The sequence below is a fragment of the Xiphophorus hellerii genome, chromosome 21, assembly GCF_003331165.1.
Source record: "Xiphophorus hellerii strain 12219 chromosome 21, Xiphophorus_hellerii-4.1, whole genome shotgun sequence".
Taxonomy (NCBI): Eukaryota; Metazoa; Chordata; class Actinopteri; order Cyprinodontiformes; family Poeciliidae; genus Xiphophorus; species Xiphophorus hellerii.
The window spans coordinates 4,349,897-4,370,712 of NC_045692.1; the positions used below are offsets into that span (position 1 = coordinate 4,349,897).

General features: G+C 42.9%; 1 protein-coding gene across 1 annotated transcript in view; it reads left to right on the forward strand.

The window, feature by feature from the left end:
- Positions 1–1,482: 1,482 nt before the first annotated feature.
- LOC116712246 (armadillo repeat-containing protein 4-like) overlaps positions 1,483–20,816 on the forward strand; it is a 49,185-nt gene continuing 29,851 nt past the window's right edge. The window contains exons 1-2 of the mRNA XM_032552130.1: positions 1,483–1,578; positions 1,629–1,680. Of these exons, the coding sequence (XP_032408021.1) occupies positions 1,483–1,578; positions 1,629–1,680 (148 nt within the window). The remainder of the gene's footprint in view (positions 1,579–1,628; positions 1,681–20,816) is intronic.

Here is a 20,816-nt window from a genome sequence, read left to right on the forward strand (position 1 = left end):
AATTCTTCACGAAAGCAGTAGCAGCAGGTTTAATTTGAGAAACTTCACAAGATCAGGCTGTGGTTTGGAACTGGATCGCTCTCTGCTTTGAGTGAAGCCTTTCTGGCTCCAGCTCCAATCTCTGTTATTATTTTTTTTAGTTTTTATTCCACGGGACAGATTTTTAATCAGCCAGCAGCAGCGTTGCCTCACTGTGGGGACAGAGGTGTTCTGCTAAAAGTTTAAAAACCATGAATGCGTCATGGACAGAAGCTTGGAAAGCCTCCTGAACAGTAAATAAAGTGTTTGCTCACAGAGGAGAAATTCCTCAGTAAGTGGAGGTGGAGGAGCAGCAAGTAGCTCAGCAGATGTTCCTGGGTCTGTGGTATGTTGGAGTGCTGAACACACTGGCAGCCTCACTCGCTCCTTTCACCAGGTGTCCACCAGAGATGATGATGATGAGGACTGATGAAGGAAGCGGAACAGCTCCTGCAGTAGAAGAGACTGAGGAGTCAGATCTGACCTCAGAGACACAACTTTGTCTCTCATCATTGTCTAGTTGCAGTAATGTGGTTACTAATGGACTATTTCTGGCCTCTCTGGACCATCAGAGCAGATGAGATGCTGGTGGAAAGCTGGACGTTTTGTATGATGGAGTCAGAGCTCGGGGTGTCTGGTTCCGCGTCAGACCTGTCCTTCCAACTGGATGTGACGTTTTCTAGATCCATTAGGAGCTTCAGCTCTACAGGATCTGGTGTTTCTTTTTGTCTCCAACATAAACTTCTGCATTTCTGCTGTTGAGGTCAGTTTGGGTTGTGTTTCACCTTCTGGTCTCTTCTCTCATTCTCCAGCTCGTTTGGCTGTGCTATTGGGTATTTGAGGCCTTGGATGAAGAAATGGTTATTTTGCTCCAATCCACAGACTTTAATGAAACCTGGTTAGTAGTTTTTTTCTTCACAGAGGAGAAACACAAGATTATGCCCCTTTTTCCCACCTGTCTGCCTACTACCTCAACACTGATCCAAACATTTGGAAATATGGCTGACCGTTTTTTCCGTGAAAGTCAGAACCAGGACTCAGAAGACAGTTAAGGAGGGATGTGTTCACTGAAGAAGGAGATACCTTACAGATCCTGATCATTTTGTTTTGGTTCTCCCACCCGGTTCCTACTTGCCATAGTTTTTGCTAACCAGATAGCACCTAAGCAGCAACATATCTTCTTTCTTTCTTAGTTTTGCCTCACAGTCAGGAGTCCAGGCTGTTGAAAATATCCCCACCTACTATCAGCCTCCATCTTCCCTTCTCATCCCATATTGTTAAATTACTCACTGCTATATATGTGCCTCCTGGTGAATACTCTGCAGAGCATCTCCTTGGGATTACTAGATATCAGGCTGGAGCCCAGAGACGGTGTATCAAAGCATCTCTCATCCCACCACAGACCTGAGTCTCCTGTCAGCTCAGAGCCCCAAGGTGTATTTTTAAGACTATTTTTCAGCCATCATGACACTCCGAATGAGCTCTACTGAAGTGGTGGCTGTAGACGAAAGAGAAAACAGAGAGATCCACAGTTTGATTCATCTCAGGCTCGGGTTTCAGGTAACACATGTTCCTCATTCTAGTTAAAATGTAAATCTTCTGTTCTTCAGGATGATGATGTCACAGACAGTGAGATGATCCATGTGTCTCTTGATGCTTTAGGTGAAAACCTTTATCTAAATATTAAAGAGAATTTTTTTTGTCCTTTTTATGGCCTTTCCAGTAATTTAAAAGTTGTTCTACAACTGAATGTTTGAAATTTTTACTTAAGACCAAATATGGGTTCTTCGTATTTTTATTCTCTGCTCTGAAACTAACAGATCTTTCTCTTGTCCAGACCTAAAAGACATTTTGAAACTACCAGGAAAAACATCATATAAACTTTGCTGCTTACTGATTTCTTTAAGATTTTGATTAAAACAAATATTTGCTTCTGTAAGTTGCTATTATTGCAACAACATTGTTTTATCATTCCTCCACGTGTCTGAAACAGCTTCAGGCCTTTTCTCTTGTTTTTCTTCTTGGCTGCAGCTGCTGACCTCATTAACCAGACGCAGACGGCTCCAAAGTAAATGTCCACACTTTTTATTTTTTAATCCTGAACTGGGGGCCGTCCATCAAATCCTCCAGGTGTCTCAGTCAGACAGAGCCGGCTTCACCCTGGAGGATCAGGCTTCTCACCACGTTGTCCTCAGGATTATTTGGCTCCTGCCAGAAACAACACTGAAGTTCCTTCCCAGCAGATCAGACACACACACAACACACACCGATAGTCAGTCAGTGTGTATGTCAGACTGCAGGGGTGTGAACAGATCAGTCGTCTCCAAAGATTCAGGCTCAGAAGATTTGTCTAATTCTGCGCTGCTGATGATTAATTTCTTTTTACTCCCAAAGAAACCAGGAATACTTCAGCACTAAAGACCTTGAGTGTAAAAATAGTGACGACATATATCATGTTAACGAAACCCTGATATTGCATCATCGGTGGACGGATATCAGGGATGACCTTCCACAGCCACTAGACAGCAGACATGATGTCAGCATCGATCCTGACTTGCTGCACAGAGATCCATAGTGATCTGCTTTGCTACTGCACCAAGAAGGAATCTTGTGTCAGACATCTTACTGGTATTCCTTTAATTCTGCTTCCAGTGAGGGAAAGGTCAATCCAACCCAACACAGAGTTTGCAGACAACATCAGTCAGGAAGCGAATCAGCTGGGATTAATGAGGTGAAGAAGGAGATGAGACTGAGAACCGGGTGAGATCACACACACACTCTTCAGTCCTTTTAGAAGTACACAATAATGTAGAAAATTCTCCTTTTTCTTTCAAAGCTTATCATACTCAGATTGGGAGTTTATAAATGTGTCTGGTTAACTTTCCTGTTTCCCGTCAGACTCATATGTAAACATTAAAATCTGCCATCATCAGTCAGCCATAAACTTTGAATCTAAACCTTAACCTCGGGAGGAGAACATCCAACAAGAACAAAACCTTTGTATGTTTCTGCTAACAAATTAAAAATGACAAAATGACAAAGCTGTATAGTTCTTCCACTAACTCCAAACAGCACAAAGCGGACCTCAGAACTCTCTCAGCCAGATCAACATGTTCAACATCTAAAGCCGGCAGAGAAGAAGCAGATGCAGACATTTTCTGTCCTATAACACCAAACAATCAACCTCAATCATTTTATTTCTGTAAGAAGATCTCTGAGATTCAGATGGGTATCAGTATTCTGGTTGAAGGAATTAGGTTGGGTGCTCGTTATTTTCACTGCATACAGAGCTTTTCTGTTATTTAGCACCTTCATAACGTTTATACCAAGTGTTGCTACCAACACTGTTTCTCTCCGGGTGAGATGTTAACATTTGCCTCCACAGTTCAGCAATTTTTATTTGACCTCCATTGTGTTCTGGTTTTCAGTTGTTTTTAAGCTTCTTCACCAGAAACTGAAGGTAAACCCTTCTGCTGGTTTCTTCTGAGATATTCAGTCACTAAAAAATCAGTTACTGCACTTAGTCTGGATATAGAGCTTTCACTACAACGGACTGAACCATGGAGGCTCTTATTCTCCTGATGTTTCAGACTGAAAGCGCTACATAGGTCTCTATCTGTCATAGGAACAGACCACAGAGTAAACCATGCAGCTATGGGTGTACAACACAAGCTGCTGCCTCTGAATGAAAGTGTATCAGTCTATAGTTCTGTTAAGAAGGTTAATTCCTAGAGAAGACAGAAATCACACTATTAAACTCAATCTTTTCTTTTCTCTGATGATCAATAAAGGAAGAACAACTTTCAGTCACATTACCCCCAGGCCCAAACTCAGGTGAACAATGACAGTAATGGTGATGAAAGAACCAACTAAAATGACTGGCTGGTTCTGCTGGGTTGTGTCAGGTTGTGTATGCAGAGTGTGTTTGACTCTGGGCTGTGCATGCAAAGCCCCTAAACGGTGTGAGGGTCCTCTGATCCCTTTATCAGGGTCTAATGGTTCTGGGGAAAGAATTCTCTCCTTGGACCAATCCGGTGGCTCCATTTGAAAGCAGAGTGGGCCGCTGACCGGGCCAGGAGGGTTTAATGAGAGACTGCTGCCAGGAATGTCCAGCAGGTTTATTTAGTCAAGTTCTCTGATCTGCTTTTCTGCCATTATTATTATTATTATTATTTATAATGAACACACAGATTAACAGAGATTAAACTGGATATATGGAGAACAAGGATAGTTTTCCTTCTCTCTGTCTTTCTTCTCCAGGAATCTAACTCTATATCTGATTGGCCAGCTAATCCACCAACTCCGAGGCATAACAATGTCCACTGACTTGTAATGACCCAACAGAAATGTTTCCCTCCAGAGACCAAAGTGTGTGAAACATTTGGACCTGTGTTCTGCTCCGTGTCCGTGATCAGCAGCCAGGACACGCTCCATGTGCTCCCCATTAGCATCCAGCTGCTGCTGCTGCAACTTTCACAAAAGTTTTTACAGGGAATCAGTTGTGGCTGTGTTCCAAGTTGTTGGGAGGGGAGGCGGACGGCAGATCCAGCTGTAAGGAGGATCCGTGGATGAACGTAGAACTGCAGGTTCTGCTGTTTGGACTGTTTGACAGAGTTCAGAAGTTCCAGTGGGGAAAGGCTGAGATTAGATGAAAGAAAAATAAATCTGAACTTTGTTGGAAAAACAAATCCTCTGCTCTAAATTTGAAACAAAGTTTGAAGATGGAAGTTTTTGAACATTTGAGGTCAAGTTGTGTTTAGGTTTGATCTTCTTCAGTATTATAAATCAGAGGCCTAATGTTCAGCCAGCAATGAAAGATAAAGACAGGATGCATAAAACAAAGCAAAAGGTCTTTCCAGAACTCTGAAGTTGATGCTGATTACCTAGAAGGGCTAATTCTCCTCAGCAGCAGTGAAATTCTGTGGATCTGCTGTTCTGACCCGAGGCCAGCATGGTTGCTCCTCCCTGCCAAAAGGCTGATGGACATGTGGCTGACCTGAGATCAGCTAACATGACTGTCACCATAAACAGCAAAAATAAAACATGGATCCAAAAATATCCCCCTTTCTCCCTTTCATCTAGTTTTAGTGTCAGTTTTACCAGAGGATGTTGTAAAACAAGAACTTGATCCAGACCCAATCTAGAGCTGGAAAACAAAACAAAGAAGACAGCGAATTCTGAGTCAGACGCTGTTTTTAAGAGGTTCTTCAGCTTTGGATAGGACTGAAGAACCTCCTGCTGCTCTCTCTCCATTCAGCTGCTGTTCTAGAGCTGCTGCTGGTTTTTACTTCAGATTGGTCCCAATCCCATCAACTTACTACTTGTCTTCATTTGCAAAAACAAATGTTTTCTGGTGATCCAAGAAAATGTTGCAGCATGATGATGAAATCATCCTCAGAGACAGAAAAGCGGCCAATAAAATCCAGGAGCACATTGTATGACTGGGGAAAAGTTCATGAGGGATATAGAAAAGACAGGATTGAACAGACTTAACCTGGAGCATTAACAGATACAAAAGCTTTACAGGGAGGATAGATGAGAAGGAATAAAATTGAACTTGTTCTCCTGAGAATTTGGACAATTTCTCTGCAGTCTAGCCTGAACTTCTCTGATGTGTCTATTTCAGATTGAATTTTTGTTCAGGGAAGGAATCAACGTCAGACTCTGGGTTGGAGGTGAAGCTGGATTAACTCAGTTATTAAAATAAAATCATTGGTTCCAGGTATAGTTGTAATAAATCTGAATCTTTCTGTTAGGCTGCAGTCAGTTTCTCTTCGGATCCAGACACACAACTTGTATCCTGTCTCCTCCACTCATCTGCTCCAAGTTACCAACATCTTCAAAGCTGCTGTGTGCTTTTCTTCACACCTCAACTATTCCTCTTTGTTTCTCTTCTGTTTCCAATACGAGTTAGAAGATGTTTCCTACCTCCAACCTGTTCATAGAGGAAGCAGAATGTGTTCAGCTGGACCAAGACGTTACTGCTTTGACTCTTAAGAAAACCCTCGAAAACTCCTGGTCACCAGTGGCCTACTGTGAGTTCTGGTTGCCCTTAATCAGATGGATGGAAAACCAAAGGCTAATGATAATTAATGCAGGCAACTCCAACATCTGTTTTTGAATGCTTTGAAATCTATCAACCTGCACTGGAGAAATACCCTTTGGTTCAATGTTCTTCTCCTCATGAATAAAAACAGATCAATGGAAATGATCTCTAATAGTTTCTTCATTTCAAGACATCTTTAGAAGTTCCTGACTATGCAGATGGATCAAAGAAGGTTTCTGGCCACGTCACACAGATAGCAGACAGGTTATGGAATTACTGGCTTGTAGTAGTCCAACCCACAGCCTTGAAGATGGAGCAAACCAAACCAACCCCTTTTCTCTGCCCAGACTGTTGTCAGCCAGTGTGGGCTCATTGTCACATCAGTGCTGACTGTCTGAGATATGCTGCTCCTATTGTCCCAGACGTTAATTCATCGTGTATGTTCCCAGTTCTGGGTCTCAATGTTTCATTTGCTCTCCATATCCTGAGTGTCTTTTCTGTGTGATGCCTGCCATTCCAAGCATTCCCAAAGGTCAGTCTGATTTTCAGGCTTCTGGAGCCACTCACTGTGCTGGTCTGGATCACAAACCTTTCTTCATAATCATCCCTTTATGTCTTTATGGTGATTGTGTTGCCTGACCTCAGTGTTGCACACCATAATGAATACTCAACAACACAAATGTCCTCTTTGGTCCGTCAGACGTCCATTTGTCCTTCCAGAGCTTTGTTGTGTGCTGAGGCCCCGTCCGTCTTTGATCGATACCAGACATGTCCTGGACCCGGCCGCCTCTATTTTCACTCAGTGGTTTTCACTCTGACCGCTACCTTGGCTCCAGGCCGGTGCTCCTGTCACGACACCCTAAAGGGGAACACACCTCAAACGTTGTGGCTTCCTGCCTCTGCCTGTTCTCTGAAGCTACTGGGCTCAACGATGAGGTTTGGAGGAGTTCTGGGTTTCTGTCTCACAGCACACATTGGTGAGGACATTTCCTGCTCCAGGTTTCCCAGAGCATGATAATGGATCCAGTTTTCTGAAACCATAATGTGATTTAGAGCAGCCACAAGAACCTTCATCATCCAGCTCCTGTTGTTTCAGGAAGTGATTAGATGTTTTTTGTCCCAGTTCTGCTTAGAACAAAAGAAACACAGTTCTAATGTGTGATCCTGTCTGTTCCTGAATATTTGTCAAGGTGTGGATAATAGAGTATATATTAAGTGGTTAACTAGTGGATCAGCTCTGATTAAGAGGCTCAGGCTAAATACACCAGTGATTACTGTTTTAAAGCAGCTGAATGAGAAGATATTTGGACACAAGTGTTGCTTTTTTATATAGTTTTTGTGGCTTTTTAACTTCAAGTTATGTGGAGTTTTTAACTTTTTACCAGTTCGGTAATTTCCTTGTTATCAGCTTGTTTTCTGTCTTAATTCTGTTCTAGTTCTTTCTTTCAGGCTGTGAAGCTGAACAGCACATGCAGATATTTTTAATCAAGTTATTCCAAGCTTCCCGTTGTTTTAGTTAAAAACCTATTTCATTCATCAAGGTAAAGTCAACAGCTGTTGAATATGTCACTGCAATTAATTCCTCAGCAATAAGACAATGAGCAGCAGAATCTGTTGCTCTGTGTGTCCCTGCTACCCCCCTCCTCCCTTCATGAGAGCCTGAGGCCCAACAAGGTCTCATTTTTCTATGAAGTCTACAAGAAATTTAGTAATTAATGCTGATCTGCAGCATTTAACAACCCTGGTAACATTCTGTATCTGAGTCGGTCTTAAAAGTCCAGGTTCATTCTTTCAGTTCCAACCTGCAGGACAGACACGTGTCAGGACCTGGATTGTTTTGAGTTGTTTTGGGGTTTTGATTTATTCAATATATTCCATGTTCCTTAGTCTCTTTATTTTGATTCAACCAGCCTTGTTCCTGTTTTACTTGAGTTCAATAATTTCTTAGTTATTCTAGGTTGTGTGATGCCAATTATTTAAGTAAATTTTTCTAGTTCCCCTGGTTGTGTATCCACCTCACTCGCTGTGCTACTTTCTCTCTATCTTCTCAGCCTGCCTTCTGCTTTCTCTCAGATCTGCAACATGTTAGCTAATCAGCCCAGGTCTTTTGTTCCAGCATTCACCCTCACATTATTTAAACTTATCTCCTACTTTTACTCCCTGCTGGTTCTTCGTGTTACTTGCACCCTGTCACACTTTGCTGTAATTTGGACCTGGATTCCTGCTTATGTTCTGCTCTGGCTCCCTGTGGAGCCAGAGCAGAACAATTTACAAAAAAATTTTGTAAATTTTTTGTTCTTCAGTTTTTATTAAATTTACTAATCTACTCTCTTCCTCTGCTTCACTGCATTTGGGTCCATCACCACCAGTCAATCACAACAAGAGTCCCTAGGTTACAGTCAACTCCATCTTACTCTGTGATTCTCTTTGAGCACAAAATGTAAAGTCTAAAACTTAAAATGCTGATGGTCATTAACTTTTCACTAAAAATTGTTGGAAGTATTGTAAAAGTAAGCTTTCTCTGATTTTATCTCAACAAATGAAAATTTTAAACTGATTAGGTTTGTCTTCTGCTGAACCGAATGATACAAACTAGCACTACCCAGTCTGTGCTACTGGGTAGTACTACTGTACTACCCAGTAGTACAGACTACCCAGCACAGGTTAGTCTGTGCTGGGTAGTCCATCTTCAGCAGGTCCATCTTCAGTCTTTCAGCTGTAAAACAAAACCGGTCTGTTAGTAGGACCACCTCGTCTTTTCACAACTTGTCAAGGCTGTGAAAGTTGTGTAATTTGTCCCCGAGTCAAAGAGGACGCCTCCAGATGGGTCCCCACAGCTGCTGAGGGTCACCATGGCTACGATGTGAGAACATTAGAGGCCAACAAGCTGCTGTGGCCGACTCTGTTTCTCTCATCTGGATCCACTGGAAGTTCTGGGACTCGGATGGAGAAAGCAGACTTGGAGCTTCTGGCTGTGTGTGCCCCGCTGCGTCCGCCTTCCTTCTCTACATGACTGTCTGCTGTTTCAAAGCCACTCGGTCAGTGGAGGCTCCTGTTGCTTCATTTACTTCCTGCTCAGTTCATCTTCAGTCATCCTCCCACTGACACACCATCTTCCTCTGGTTCAGTTTAACCTTTACTCATTCTGCTCATTTTGTATTTCAGTGTTCTAAGATGGTGGATCTGATCAAACCAGCGGCTGCAGCTGAACTATAATGTTTGTTTAGCTACAAAAGATCACGTTTTGGTGTAAAACGAACTCAGTCCATCTCTTCCTTCATCAAATCTTCTGTCTGAGGTTGTTCAGCATCTGTAGCAGTCAGAAATATGGCAGCATTAATATCTGACTCTGTCTGTCCTGTATTGTTGAACACACATGTTGGGATTTCCTATTATAGCTGAGAGTCACTGGCTCCCAGTCAGTGGAAACAGGAAACTGCAGGTTCTGTGGCATCCAGCAGACACATCGTCCTGCCTGGCATCAGCTAGCACCAATCAATCTGTGCAGCTTCAAGCCACTGGGAACCAGTGGATCAGCTGGACTTCTCATTATAGGACCGCAATTGGAAGAAGTTCAGAGCCTGAGCAGCGACTGCATCTATGAATGCAGACGACATGTTGAACATTATTATTGTCTCAGCTCCAGCTTCAGGATGGATGTCTGTGGATTCTGTGTTTAGTAGTGTCTTAATCTGTTTGATGAGACTTGACAAAGTTGATTTCAGTCCAGATTGGGATATGAGTTTCCATGGATGGCAGTGATGGGAATGAACTGTTGGCTGCATGACATTCCATGGTTTTCCATCTCTGGCCAACACAGCTCCTTTTCCCTCTGACACATTTAGGACAGTCTGATCAGAACCACTTTGGTCCCAGTGCATCTGGAGATCTGGTCTATTCTCAGTCATCCTCTTCATCCCTTTAACCTAAAAGCCGTCCACATTATTCTGAGGTCAGTGTGAGCTGATTTGGAAAGCAGGGGTGGAGCACTTGAGAATGGTCTCAACCCATTTTTTCAGGGTCTGGGATTGTGATATCTCGGTGTTGGGCTTGATCTCATTCGACAAACTGGATCAAGGCCGGTTTGAGGCTATGGTTTTTGTGAAAATTACCAAAACTTAACTACCTTTTATCTGCAAATTCAAAAAAACATAAATGATCAAATTGAAGCTGCAACCCACAATCTCAGAAAAAAAACAATGTTATTATTGCTAATGGTTGCGAAATCTTGTTATATGAGAATGTTTACAAAATTCAAATTATTAAAAACACTCTATAAAATCATCAAAACTTTGAAGATGGGAAAGGGGAAAGGAAAAACCACCAGACAATCTATGAATTTTGTCTGCTATGATAAATGATATGCTGAGTGAGCGAGTTTTGATAGACATCTACTAAAGCTTACTTTTCTTGCACAAAGAAAAGTAAATACTAATGCCAAACATATGCAGAACACCCAGTTTCAACACTGAGCAACAAAATAAATAAGACAAAGTACATAAACGCTAAACTTGCATTGTAGAAGTAACATACAGCAACACTGTCTTAGCCAGACAAGCAAGTTTTTAAATTAAGGTGCAAACACTGCTCTTTCCAATGGTATCAGCATCACCTCTAAGTGCAAAACTCACTTATTCAGCAGCTAATGACAATTAAGACTCTTTCACTCAAGACAAAACCATATATTCAATCTTATCATTGATGTTTTATGTGTCATAGTCTGTTTTAGAGAAAATGTTTCCACTAGGCTCCTGTAATCTATTGCTATCCCTGACAGCTATGCAATTTTTGTAAATTTCGTCTATTGGCTCTGACTTTGTAATTCCCCCTTTATGAGGCTGTGTGAGCAAGAATGGTCTAATAGTGTTAAATGCCTAATAATTTATTAAGTCAGGATATATTTTTTAGAAACAATAAACTTTTTAACATCTGATACTGTGATTAATATTTTATTTTCCCACATCATGTAAATGACTTTTTTTAAAGTCATGTTTTTTTTTTTAAAAGATCATACAACTATAGTGAAATTTATGCCGCTTAAATCAACTTAGAGAATGGGTATTAAAGTGTGGCTGCATTTACTAACATTAGTTTATTATGTCAATTCTAAGCTTAATGCTGAGAAGTAGTTTAGTTTTTGTAGTGTACAAAAAGCAATGTGCTGAGATATTTCTCAAAGTTCTAAACATCTGGTGTTAGCCTTGGTCTGATAAAGGTTTGGTCTCGGTCTTGGAAGAACTGGCCTTGACCCCATCCCTGGTGGAAATGAAGGTTTTACACAGGAAGTGGCATCCCAGTTTGTCTGCTGAATTAGGAGAGAAGCTCCTGATGGAGGCGCTGACCAGGAAGAGACCTGATGGATGTCAATGTTTAGAAAAAAGCAATTCTCTGTTGTCTGTTTCCATCTGAATGGTGAGAAAAAGGAATGACTGACTGGAGAAAAATGAAGCAGCTAATGAGACTCAAGCAGACAGCACACGTCAGCAACCCATGAACACATGAATGAAATAGCTGACATACCTCCTCAGTGTATTCCAATTCTGCAGAGTCCTGCTAATGACCTCAGGGTTCGACTCAGATGTGTTGAAGCATCTCAAAGTTTCAGGACAGGAGATGTGTCTCAAAGTTGCAGATTGCAGGACATTGAACCTCAAGGACTAGGTTTGAAGAATCCTGGTCTAGGTCTGTCCACAGGTCTTCACACCTTCACCCTGCAGCCTGCAGAGCAGTGAAGCTAGAAACATTCACAGCTTCCAGAATCCCATCACTAGTATCCCCAGATCCTGATCTGACAGCCCTCTAAAATAAATCATTCTCTCATCATCTGTGATCCTGGTCTCACATCTTGGTGCTCTTCCACATTTCCACCTTGTGTTCTTAGCATCAGCAGGATGAATGAGGCTTTTGTTGCCTGTCAGGCCATGTTCTCTTCAGCGGCACTGCTTCCAGCTCACTCTGTGAATGAGAAGAGACATGTGAAAGTGGTGTTTTCTTTACACAGGATAACCAAGGGGAAAACCTGAAACAATGCCAGGGCAGAGATGGACCTCTCTCTGTGACACAACAGTCTCTTTATATGAGCTCATCCAGCTCACACAGACATGCAGAGAGAAAACCTGTGGCTCTGTCCAGCTTCTAGCAGGGAGATGGCATTTCCACTCATCTTGCATGAATCACTGAGCTCTTCACACACTGAGTCATGGCAGCAGCATGGAGATGGAGACACACGCTTGATGAAATTCACACACCCCAACACCCCCACCTGTCTGAAGCACTGAGGTGGTCTGTAAGTGTTGTGTCATAAGACCTGGATAATGACCAGTTCCAACCTTAAGGTGTAAAGATTCAGAGGAGGAAGATAAATGAAGGTGCACCTTCCTGTCAGAGAGTCGTCTGCGGTGAATCAGATGGCAGCTTCTCCTGGTATCGCTGCTGTTCCTCATAATTATCAGAACAAGTCTTCAGTTGACTTGTTAATGATGAAGGGGAGGTCCAGACGGGGGTTAAGGAAACAAAAAGGAAACCAGAACGAGTCTGGATGCTGACAGGGAGAAGAGTAGAGTAGCAGGAGAAGCTTTTATTGATCACAACCCCACCTGATGGGCTGCTGGGTGAAGGGTCTCCCAGCAGGGGGCGCTCTGTTACAGCACCCAGAAAATCATTAGACAACTTTACGTACTATAATAAAGATTTATCAAACGGTCCAACAGCAGATATGACTGGAGGTAATTGTATTTTTATGTCCAGGTTTCCCACTTTGTATTTGGTTCCTCCTGGTATTTCAGATCTGCTGTGAAGGTCACCATCTTGTGTTTCCTCTACATCAGTGTTTAGAGCTCAGCAGGAGGTCATTGTCGTCGTTCCACTTGTGCTTTAATTGACATCATGTCTAAATATGTGCGTCTCTCTGCCTCGGCCGTTCCTATTTGTTTTTCCTTGTCACTCTCAATCTAGAGGAGAACGATGTTTGTCAAATGCTCCAGTGTTCGGTTGGGTTCATGGCCGATGTTTGGAGTGGTTGTTCCGGCCGGGCGGCTGTGAGTTTAAAATGGAGCTTTGTTTGTTTTCTCTGGCAGGTCAAGAACAGTAAGTTGAGGCCGTGGCTGACCTGCAGTGGTTCTACTGTCTGTCAGTGATACTAAAGCCACACAGAACCAGCCCAGATGACTCGCCAGGCCTCCCATCAGCCAATCAGAGGGAGGACAGGCCAACCAGCTTCCTTTGTTTCATCCAGACATTCATCAGCCAGAAGGTGCTCTAACCACTTCAAAACTATTTGGTTTTCCAGAAGTCCTTTGTGTTCAGTCCAAGACAACCAAATGCTATGAGTAGCAAAACATTCAGCTGGACTTCCTCCTCTGTTCTGCTGAAGTTTCATGGCACAACTGTCTGGTCTGCTGACAGCTTCGTCAACAGACAACTCCCTCTCCCTCATACATGAAGGCTTCCAAGTCCATATTCACTTTTTTCATTTCTAAGGAAGGTGTTGATCATTTATCACGATATACAGTATGTCATATGTCTGAATATGTGAACTGCAGTGCATTCTGGGAGGGGTGTTGGATGAATATCCCTCCACCTCCTTTCATCACAGAGCAAAGACTGACCCTGATGTGTTTTCTGCAGCATGAACATAAGTTAACTGAGAAACCAACACATAAAGCTACACAAAGCTGCTGGATAGTGAGCTTGTCTCTGATTTGCTTCAACTGAGCACAGCTATGAGGCTTCACTTCAGACTAATATGAACTCCATCATGTTTCTGTTCTCTAACATTTCCTGCTTGACATAATCAACGCTAACACTTTCTGTTTTAGATTCGTAAGCTTGCTTCCCTCAATGATTTAGTAGAGAGACTTGATGGTTAAGTGGCTTCCTGTCTCATTGCAAAACACTACAGTGTGTTGATCAAGTTCAGTGACTGTCCAGCATCAGTCAGTTCATGGCTGCCCTCTGGTCCAAACACTGAAACACTTGAATATGTCAAAAACACACATACACATGACACTCATGTACGTGTAGACCTTCTCATTCTGACCTTCGGTGCTGTTTTTTAGCACCAGTTTGGAAATGGTTTCCATGAGCCAGTAGGTGATGACGCCTCAGTGTAAGCCTCACTATCAGTCCATGCAAAGCTGCTCCACCAAGTCTCTTTTGGCTGTTTGAGTCTTTAGCTTCTTTTTGTAGCCAGGACAGTTGATGGATTTGTTTAGCATTCCTCGTTAGTGGCCACGCATGGCTGGTTGTCGATGATAGCACCCAGAGGGCATCACAGCACAGAGAAGGTTATGCTGAGTTCAGGAGCCTGGAATATTTCCTGTTTTTTTTTTTCAGCTGCCTCAGATCTGCTTCCAAGGCATCGGACGGGCCTCAAGGTGGGACTGACATACTCTGGAGGAGTGTGACCCAACATGGCCACTGCATCACTGTTTTCTATCCATAGCCTTTAACAATAACACAGTGAACACTTAGCTTAGGTATTCGGTGTGAGCAATAGGAAGGTTTCATTCATAAAGAAATAGGTGAGACAAACTCTGGAAAATGTCAACAAACACAGTACGTTTGTTACTCTCCCTTTGTGTCTGTTGTTTTCCCTTTTACCTTCCTAACTTCTCTTCCTTTCATATTGTTTTTCTCATAAACTCTGTCACTTTCAGCATCTTTATTTACATCTCTCACCCAACCCACTAATCTTGTGTCTCACCTCCCTTGCAGTCATCTTCTCAGGCCTCTGGTCTGTCTCTTCACCTTCTGCTTGTCTCGCTACTCTGTCTCCTGGAGTATTTTGGACTCAGTCTGAGCTGCCTCTTTATTTAGTTAGATAAAAAGATGTTAACCATTAGCCACTGACATGCAGAAACCTCAAGGGACACCTCACACCACCTCCTCTCAGCCCGTAAGAAAGACACTATGTTGAAGAAAAATACTGAAAATGTAATGTGCACATGTGTGAATCCTCTCCTGAGATCTTGTGCAGACTCCCTACATTACGCAGGACTAGCGTCTGAACGTTTAATTATTGAACTCTGGTCCTGCTGAGTCTCTCTGTCGCTCTGCCTGTGTGGGGAGCCAGTTTCTGCATCAGAGAAAGCTGCTTAAAGTCTCAGAGCAGAAGATTCAGCCTGAAACTTAGAAGGTGTCTCCTCCTACTACTGATCTGCTGCATTCTCTTCCCTCCTCTGAGAGCCCTCTCCTGCCTATGAGGTCAGCAGGTCCTACATCTCATCTTTATGTGCTCATTGTTTTCTTCTCTTCACACATCCCAAATGCCTTGAGGAAACCATTATCCGAGCGGAAAACTCAGATAATTCAGGTCTGAATGTGTTGTGAAAACAACCAAGATGTTACACTAGTGGCTTCGCAAATGTGCAACAAACTAGAAGCTTTTTAAGGTTCGCCTGATTATGATAGTTGCCAGAATTACTCTGAGTATGTTGGAATAAGGAGAAAGCTAACAGTGAAAGATGCAGTGATCTGTTGCTGCACCAACAAGGCAGGAGGAGTGAAAAAGCTCTTTAGCTGTATGGGGGAAAGAAGCTTTTTTGTGTCAGAAATCAAAACATTCTCTGGAGATGATGGGAATAACGGACATAAAAGCTGAAGGGAGGAGCTGCAGCCATGACAACCTGTGTGTGGACCAGATGACCAGACTGTGTGGTAATCAGGTCGGGGTGAAGATGACTGTGTTAGTCTCTCTTGAATCTGAGCCAGACTGGGCCCTCAGTGATGTTTGGAGGAGCACTGGGATTGGTTGGAACCTGATGTTGGAGGAGTGCAGGGATTGGTTGGAAACTGTTGAGTTTATTGGGTTGTAAGGAAAGACAAACTCTTAGGAATACAGAAAATACACCTCTACAGAGCCATTTATGTCCAAGTATTCCTTGCTCATGTCTTGAGATGTTGCTTCAATATTTCCACATCATGTATTTAGTACAGTGCCCCTGTAAGAAGATAGCCCCACAACATGATGCTCTAAACCAGTTCCTATTTAACATTTGCAGAAAAACTCAGTTTAATGTGACTGATGTTTGAAGCCTCTCACTGGTTCCTCTGCAGGGAGCAACAATAAGACGTGACGACAGAACAGGAGCCATCATTGTGTTCATGAGAGGAGAAGCAGCAGACAGAAGTAGTCAGTTCCATCTTCTCTTCTTCTCCTTCTTGCTCTTTCTACATGTTTGTCAGCAGGTCAAAGGTGTGAAATATCCTGACTGTGCAGCAGAGAAACGATGTGTTCACGATGAAGGACCTTTGTGCTGTAGATTAAATCAATCCACTCTTTAAAAGTGAACACAGATGCCAAAGCTCTGCTGTTTGTCCACATGTTTCACATTTGTGTGTGTGTGTGTGTGTGTGTGTTCACCTCATCCAGCCTGTGTGTGTCGGCTCTGCCAGAGTCGAGCCAAAATCAAATTTCCACACATGTCCTCAATAACTTCATGATTCTTTTCCAGGCCCACTGATCACCGTCATTGTAAACATTAATCTGCCGTTCTGTACACAACCTCCGGCTCCGAACACGCTGCACTTTCACACAGTAGCTCATTTATGTTACAAGATTAGAATAATAGACATCAGAGTGATGATGGAGATATAATCTTGGTATGTTTATGTGCCAGGGTTGATTCATGTTAGAGATGAACTGAAGAAGAAGATCATCATGATCAACATGATGTGGACGATCCCTTGCTTATCTTCTTTTATGTCCACAGGTCTAAAGTAGAGAAGTTGAATCTTGGCAAAAAACTGAAAATATTATTTGATTGTGGAGGCAAAAGATTTCTTATTCTTCTCCCGATCCCCAAGCCTCCAATCACTCTAAGAATCAGACAGTGCTTCTTTTGTGCAATGAGTCTTTTCAGACCTTTAGACCTCATGTATTGAGCTACAGGGTCTCCCTGGAGGTAACTGATACTGGAGTTCCTCCAAGCAGTCTTCTCCACAGACCTTAAATGAGCTCCATTATGGGACTGAAGTTTTCCAGGGAGGAACGAGAGTGTCTCCTAAACTCTGCGCAGACACAAAATCCTCCAGCTCTTTTAAACCAACACAAAGCATTATTCCTCATAATTAGCCTAGTTCACCACTAACCAGAACCAGTTCATTACCTTCTCTACACTTAAAGAGAAAAGGCCCTCTTTGTTCTCAGTCAGATGCAAACCACTGATGGGGACAAACTGTTCTCAGTCATGCTACATTAAATTTGGACTTACAGCCACTTAAACAGCAGCTTCAGTTTAGTTTAATGGAGTAAAGTTAAAGAGACTGGCAGCTTGATAGATAGGTCTCTGCTGGAGTGTCTCTGGAAGAAGACATCAGACTGTAAGGTTGGCTGAAATTTAGCAGAAGGAGCAGATGTCCAGTATGGTTGATCCTTCCTGCTCATGTTCCCAGTTCCACATGTTAATGACTCTTTGGAGACTCAATCCATGGTGCTCCTTATTTAACTACAGAACACCACAGTACCTGTTTCTGTTGGAACCATAAACAAAATATCAGTGTTTAAAATCCTTCATCTGTTTATTAGGGTAGTATAGTGGTCTGCCATACCAGCAGCTCATCACTCTCCCCCTCTGTGATGCTGTTACATTATTTCTAATATCCATCTGCAGCAAACAGAGGTTAGATCTGCTTCCTGGTTTTAAGCTCCAGGCTCTAGATCATTACTCATAATGCTTCGCACCTTGTATGTTTAACAGAGACAATGAGGACAGAACGGACCTCTTACATGTTTTGTCATTATGGGATGAATGAAATGAGTCTGAATTAACCTGAATAAAAACCTCAGCTGACGCTCATTAAAATAACTGAGTGCTTCTACTGGATTCCAGGTAGCTCAGTGGCTGGTCAGTTTCAGGCCAAAATAAAGCGAGCAACAGTAAGAAAGGCTGTTGCTCTCCCTGCTTAGATTTTTTTATTACAAGCCGGGAGAGCTGAGCAGCAGAGCAGCTCCGTCTTCCACATATACTGAGCAGGATGGACCTGTGGTCAGGAGGGATAATTCAATGGCCAGAAACAGCCCACAGGACGGTTTTAGACAGACACTGCTCTGCTGTTCCCTCACTGGTTCATTTTAATGACCCACTTCCTCTTAGGGGTTCTGGGATTTCTAAAGCTCCTCCTTGCCCCATGAGCAGAGGGCAGGTAGGAAATGTAGTCCCCTGCAATTCCAATCAGAGGAGCAGAAGTCTTCTATGAGGTCTTGCAGAACTTCACTCCTGAAGTTCAGTTGACTAAATTGATTAGTTGAGATGCAGCAGTGGAAGGCAGTCCCCTGACATGACCCACAGTGTTCATAATGAATTAGCATGAGATAAGTCTCTCTCTGTTTTTCAGTTATTTTAAAAACAAATCCTTAGAAAACTTGAGTTGAACAAGAAGCTGAAAACTTTGAACTGATGCTGAAAAAGAAAGAAAAGAGTGAGAGGAGAAGATGCAGGATGGAGCTGCAGAGCAATATATGGAGAGAGGAACCATCAGAGGAGCACAGTCAGCAGCAGACATAGGCCTGGTTCTACAGACATGGAAGGAGATGAGCCTCGCTCAGGGACTATTTCAGGCCACCTCAATGTGGCCCCAGTACCATAAACTACAAGTTAATTGGAGAAAACCTTGGAGAGCCTAAAGTTACTAAACGGAGGACAGAGGTGCTGATTGAAGAGAAGGTCTCTTCCTCTTCCTCTCCAGTCCAGGAGCTCCATCAGCTGGAATAATATTGGTGTTGGCAAGAGCTGCAGTCAGTGGGTCTGTTTACACTGAACATTTGTAAGATGAAAATAATCCCTTCCCTCTCTGCCTTCATTGATTCCTTCTTTGGTTAGAAACTGGCCTTTAAAGAGACACTAGTGCTGTTTAAGACAGTTCTTAATCAGCTCCATGTTAGACCAGCTAACTCTCAGCTTGACTGACCAGCCTGGCATTACCGCCTCCTGCCTTTCACCCCAGCTTCCTGCCATCAGTCCTTGGATCTCATCCACTCTTGGAAAACCTTGATGACTTTCTTTACTTTCTTACAGCGAGTCTGTTTCTGGCTGACATGCAAACCTCTCCACTGTCTGACCGGTTGCTTTACAGACTGATAAACATGTGGACCCACTTATCTCTCACCTTGGGGGTCTCTGAGTCTCACTTAATACATTAAAATGTTTCCCATATTTTTCATGCTCCCAATCTCTGCAGTAAAGAATTGAACCATTTGAAAACAAGTCTTGGGAAGTCCTAAACCTGTCATTTGCTTCAGGTTCAGATACAAGGGCCAACTGAGGAGAGTAATGAACAAGAAAGCAGTGTTATTCTCCCAAGGAGAGTCCTGTGGAGGCCACCCTCATGGTTCATCCACGTCCTACATTTTCATTTCATGCTTTTAGTCTAACTGTTGAGTTACTAGTTACACTCTGTGCTCATAACTCAGGGCTACGTCCAGGGCTCTTACCAAAGGTCATTTCTGTTTGTCTTCCTTCCTGGTTAGAGATCAGATCACAGCTCGGATGGTCTAATTCATACTAAGAGATCAGTTGAAATCTGAACGGTGCTGCTGTGGATCAGGCTGTTTTTCATAGCAAACAGCGAGACTGGGTTTTCACACTGAAACACAAAAGGTGAAATAGTTTCCCAGATTGCGCAGTGGAAGCATCAAATACAGCTTACAAAGTAGAGAGCTCTGGAACAACTTGGGCTCATCTTATTTCCTGCAGTCCAGCCAACATTTGCTTCTATCAGCAGATTATAAATAACATCTGCTTGATTCTTTATTTTAGCTTCATTGAAACAGTTTGGCTCAACCTTTGTTTACAACATGTCTGATTGTTGCTCGGGGCTGATTGGTCCTCTAACCAGCAGCACATCCTCTTCCCTCTGCGCTTCCATCTATTTAAATGCTGCCCTCATCTCCTCCATCTGTCATCTTCTGTGGTGAATTAGCAGCAGGCATGGGAGAACAGAGGTTGTACTCCTTTCAGACCCCAACTTCAGCTCAATGTCTTTTGCTCCCCTAATGTCTCCTTGGATGTCAGGATAAATGGCTCTCTGAACTGGCCAGGTTGGCTTCCAGGATCTCAGTGTTCTCAGACAGATCATTTCCTGCCTGATCTCCATACTTCTCTGTTATCACATGGTGCTTTATTAGAGCAGGAAAGCTCATGTACAAGGCCAGGAGGCCATTAGACAATGTGAACCATTCCTGGTCAGATAGGCAGCAGATGAAAGCCTTGCACAGAATAATAAGGCAGCTCTGGGAAGTATTTAAGATATCTTTCTCGTTCTCCTGTTGTCCTTAATGTTTGCTCTTAAAGCTTCGTTTCATCCTCTCTCTCCCAAATCACATCTCATCCTGTTAGAAATGTGGTTTGGCTGTTGGTTCAACTTAAAATGTCCCATTTCAGCAGGAGGAGGGGAGCATGAGAGCAGAAACTGATGTGAGCTCTAACATGCAAAACTAGATGTTAGATAAAGGTAGAAAAATTTGGTCCAAACTTCAACACCAGTCTCTGCTCTCTGGCCCGTAGGTTGTGCCATCAAAGTACCCCTCAGAAATCAGTCCTGACTGCCAGCTGGCAGCACTTATTTCATCCATGATGCAGCTTCTCCCTGAGCTCTGGGGAGCAACAGCACTGGCCTGAAGCTGGTCTCATACTGTGGTGGGTGTTTTTATTTCTCATGATTTGAATGAATTGGACTGAGTGAAGAACAGGAAGCATCTAGGAATGTCTCCAAATGTCTTCAGAGATCAGAGCAGAAGTCACATGACCCGGCT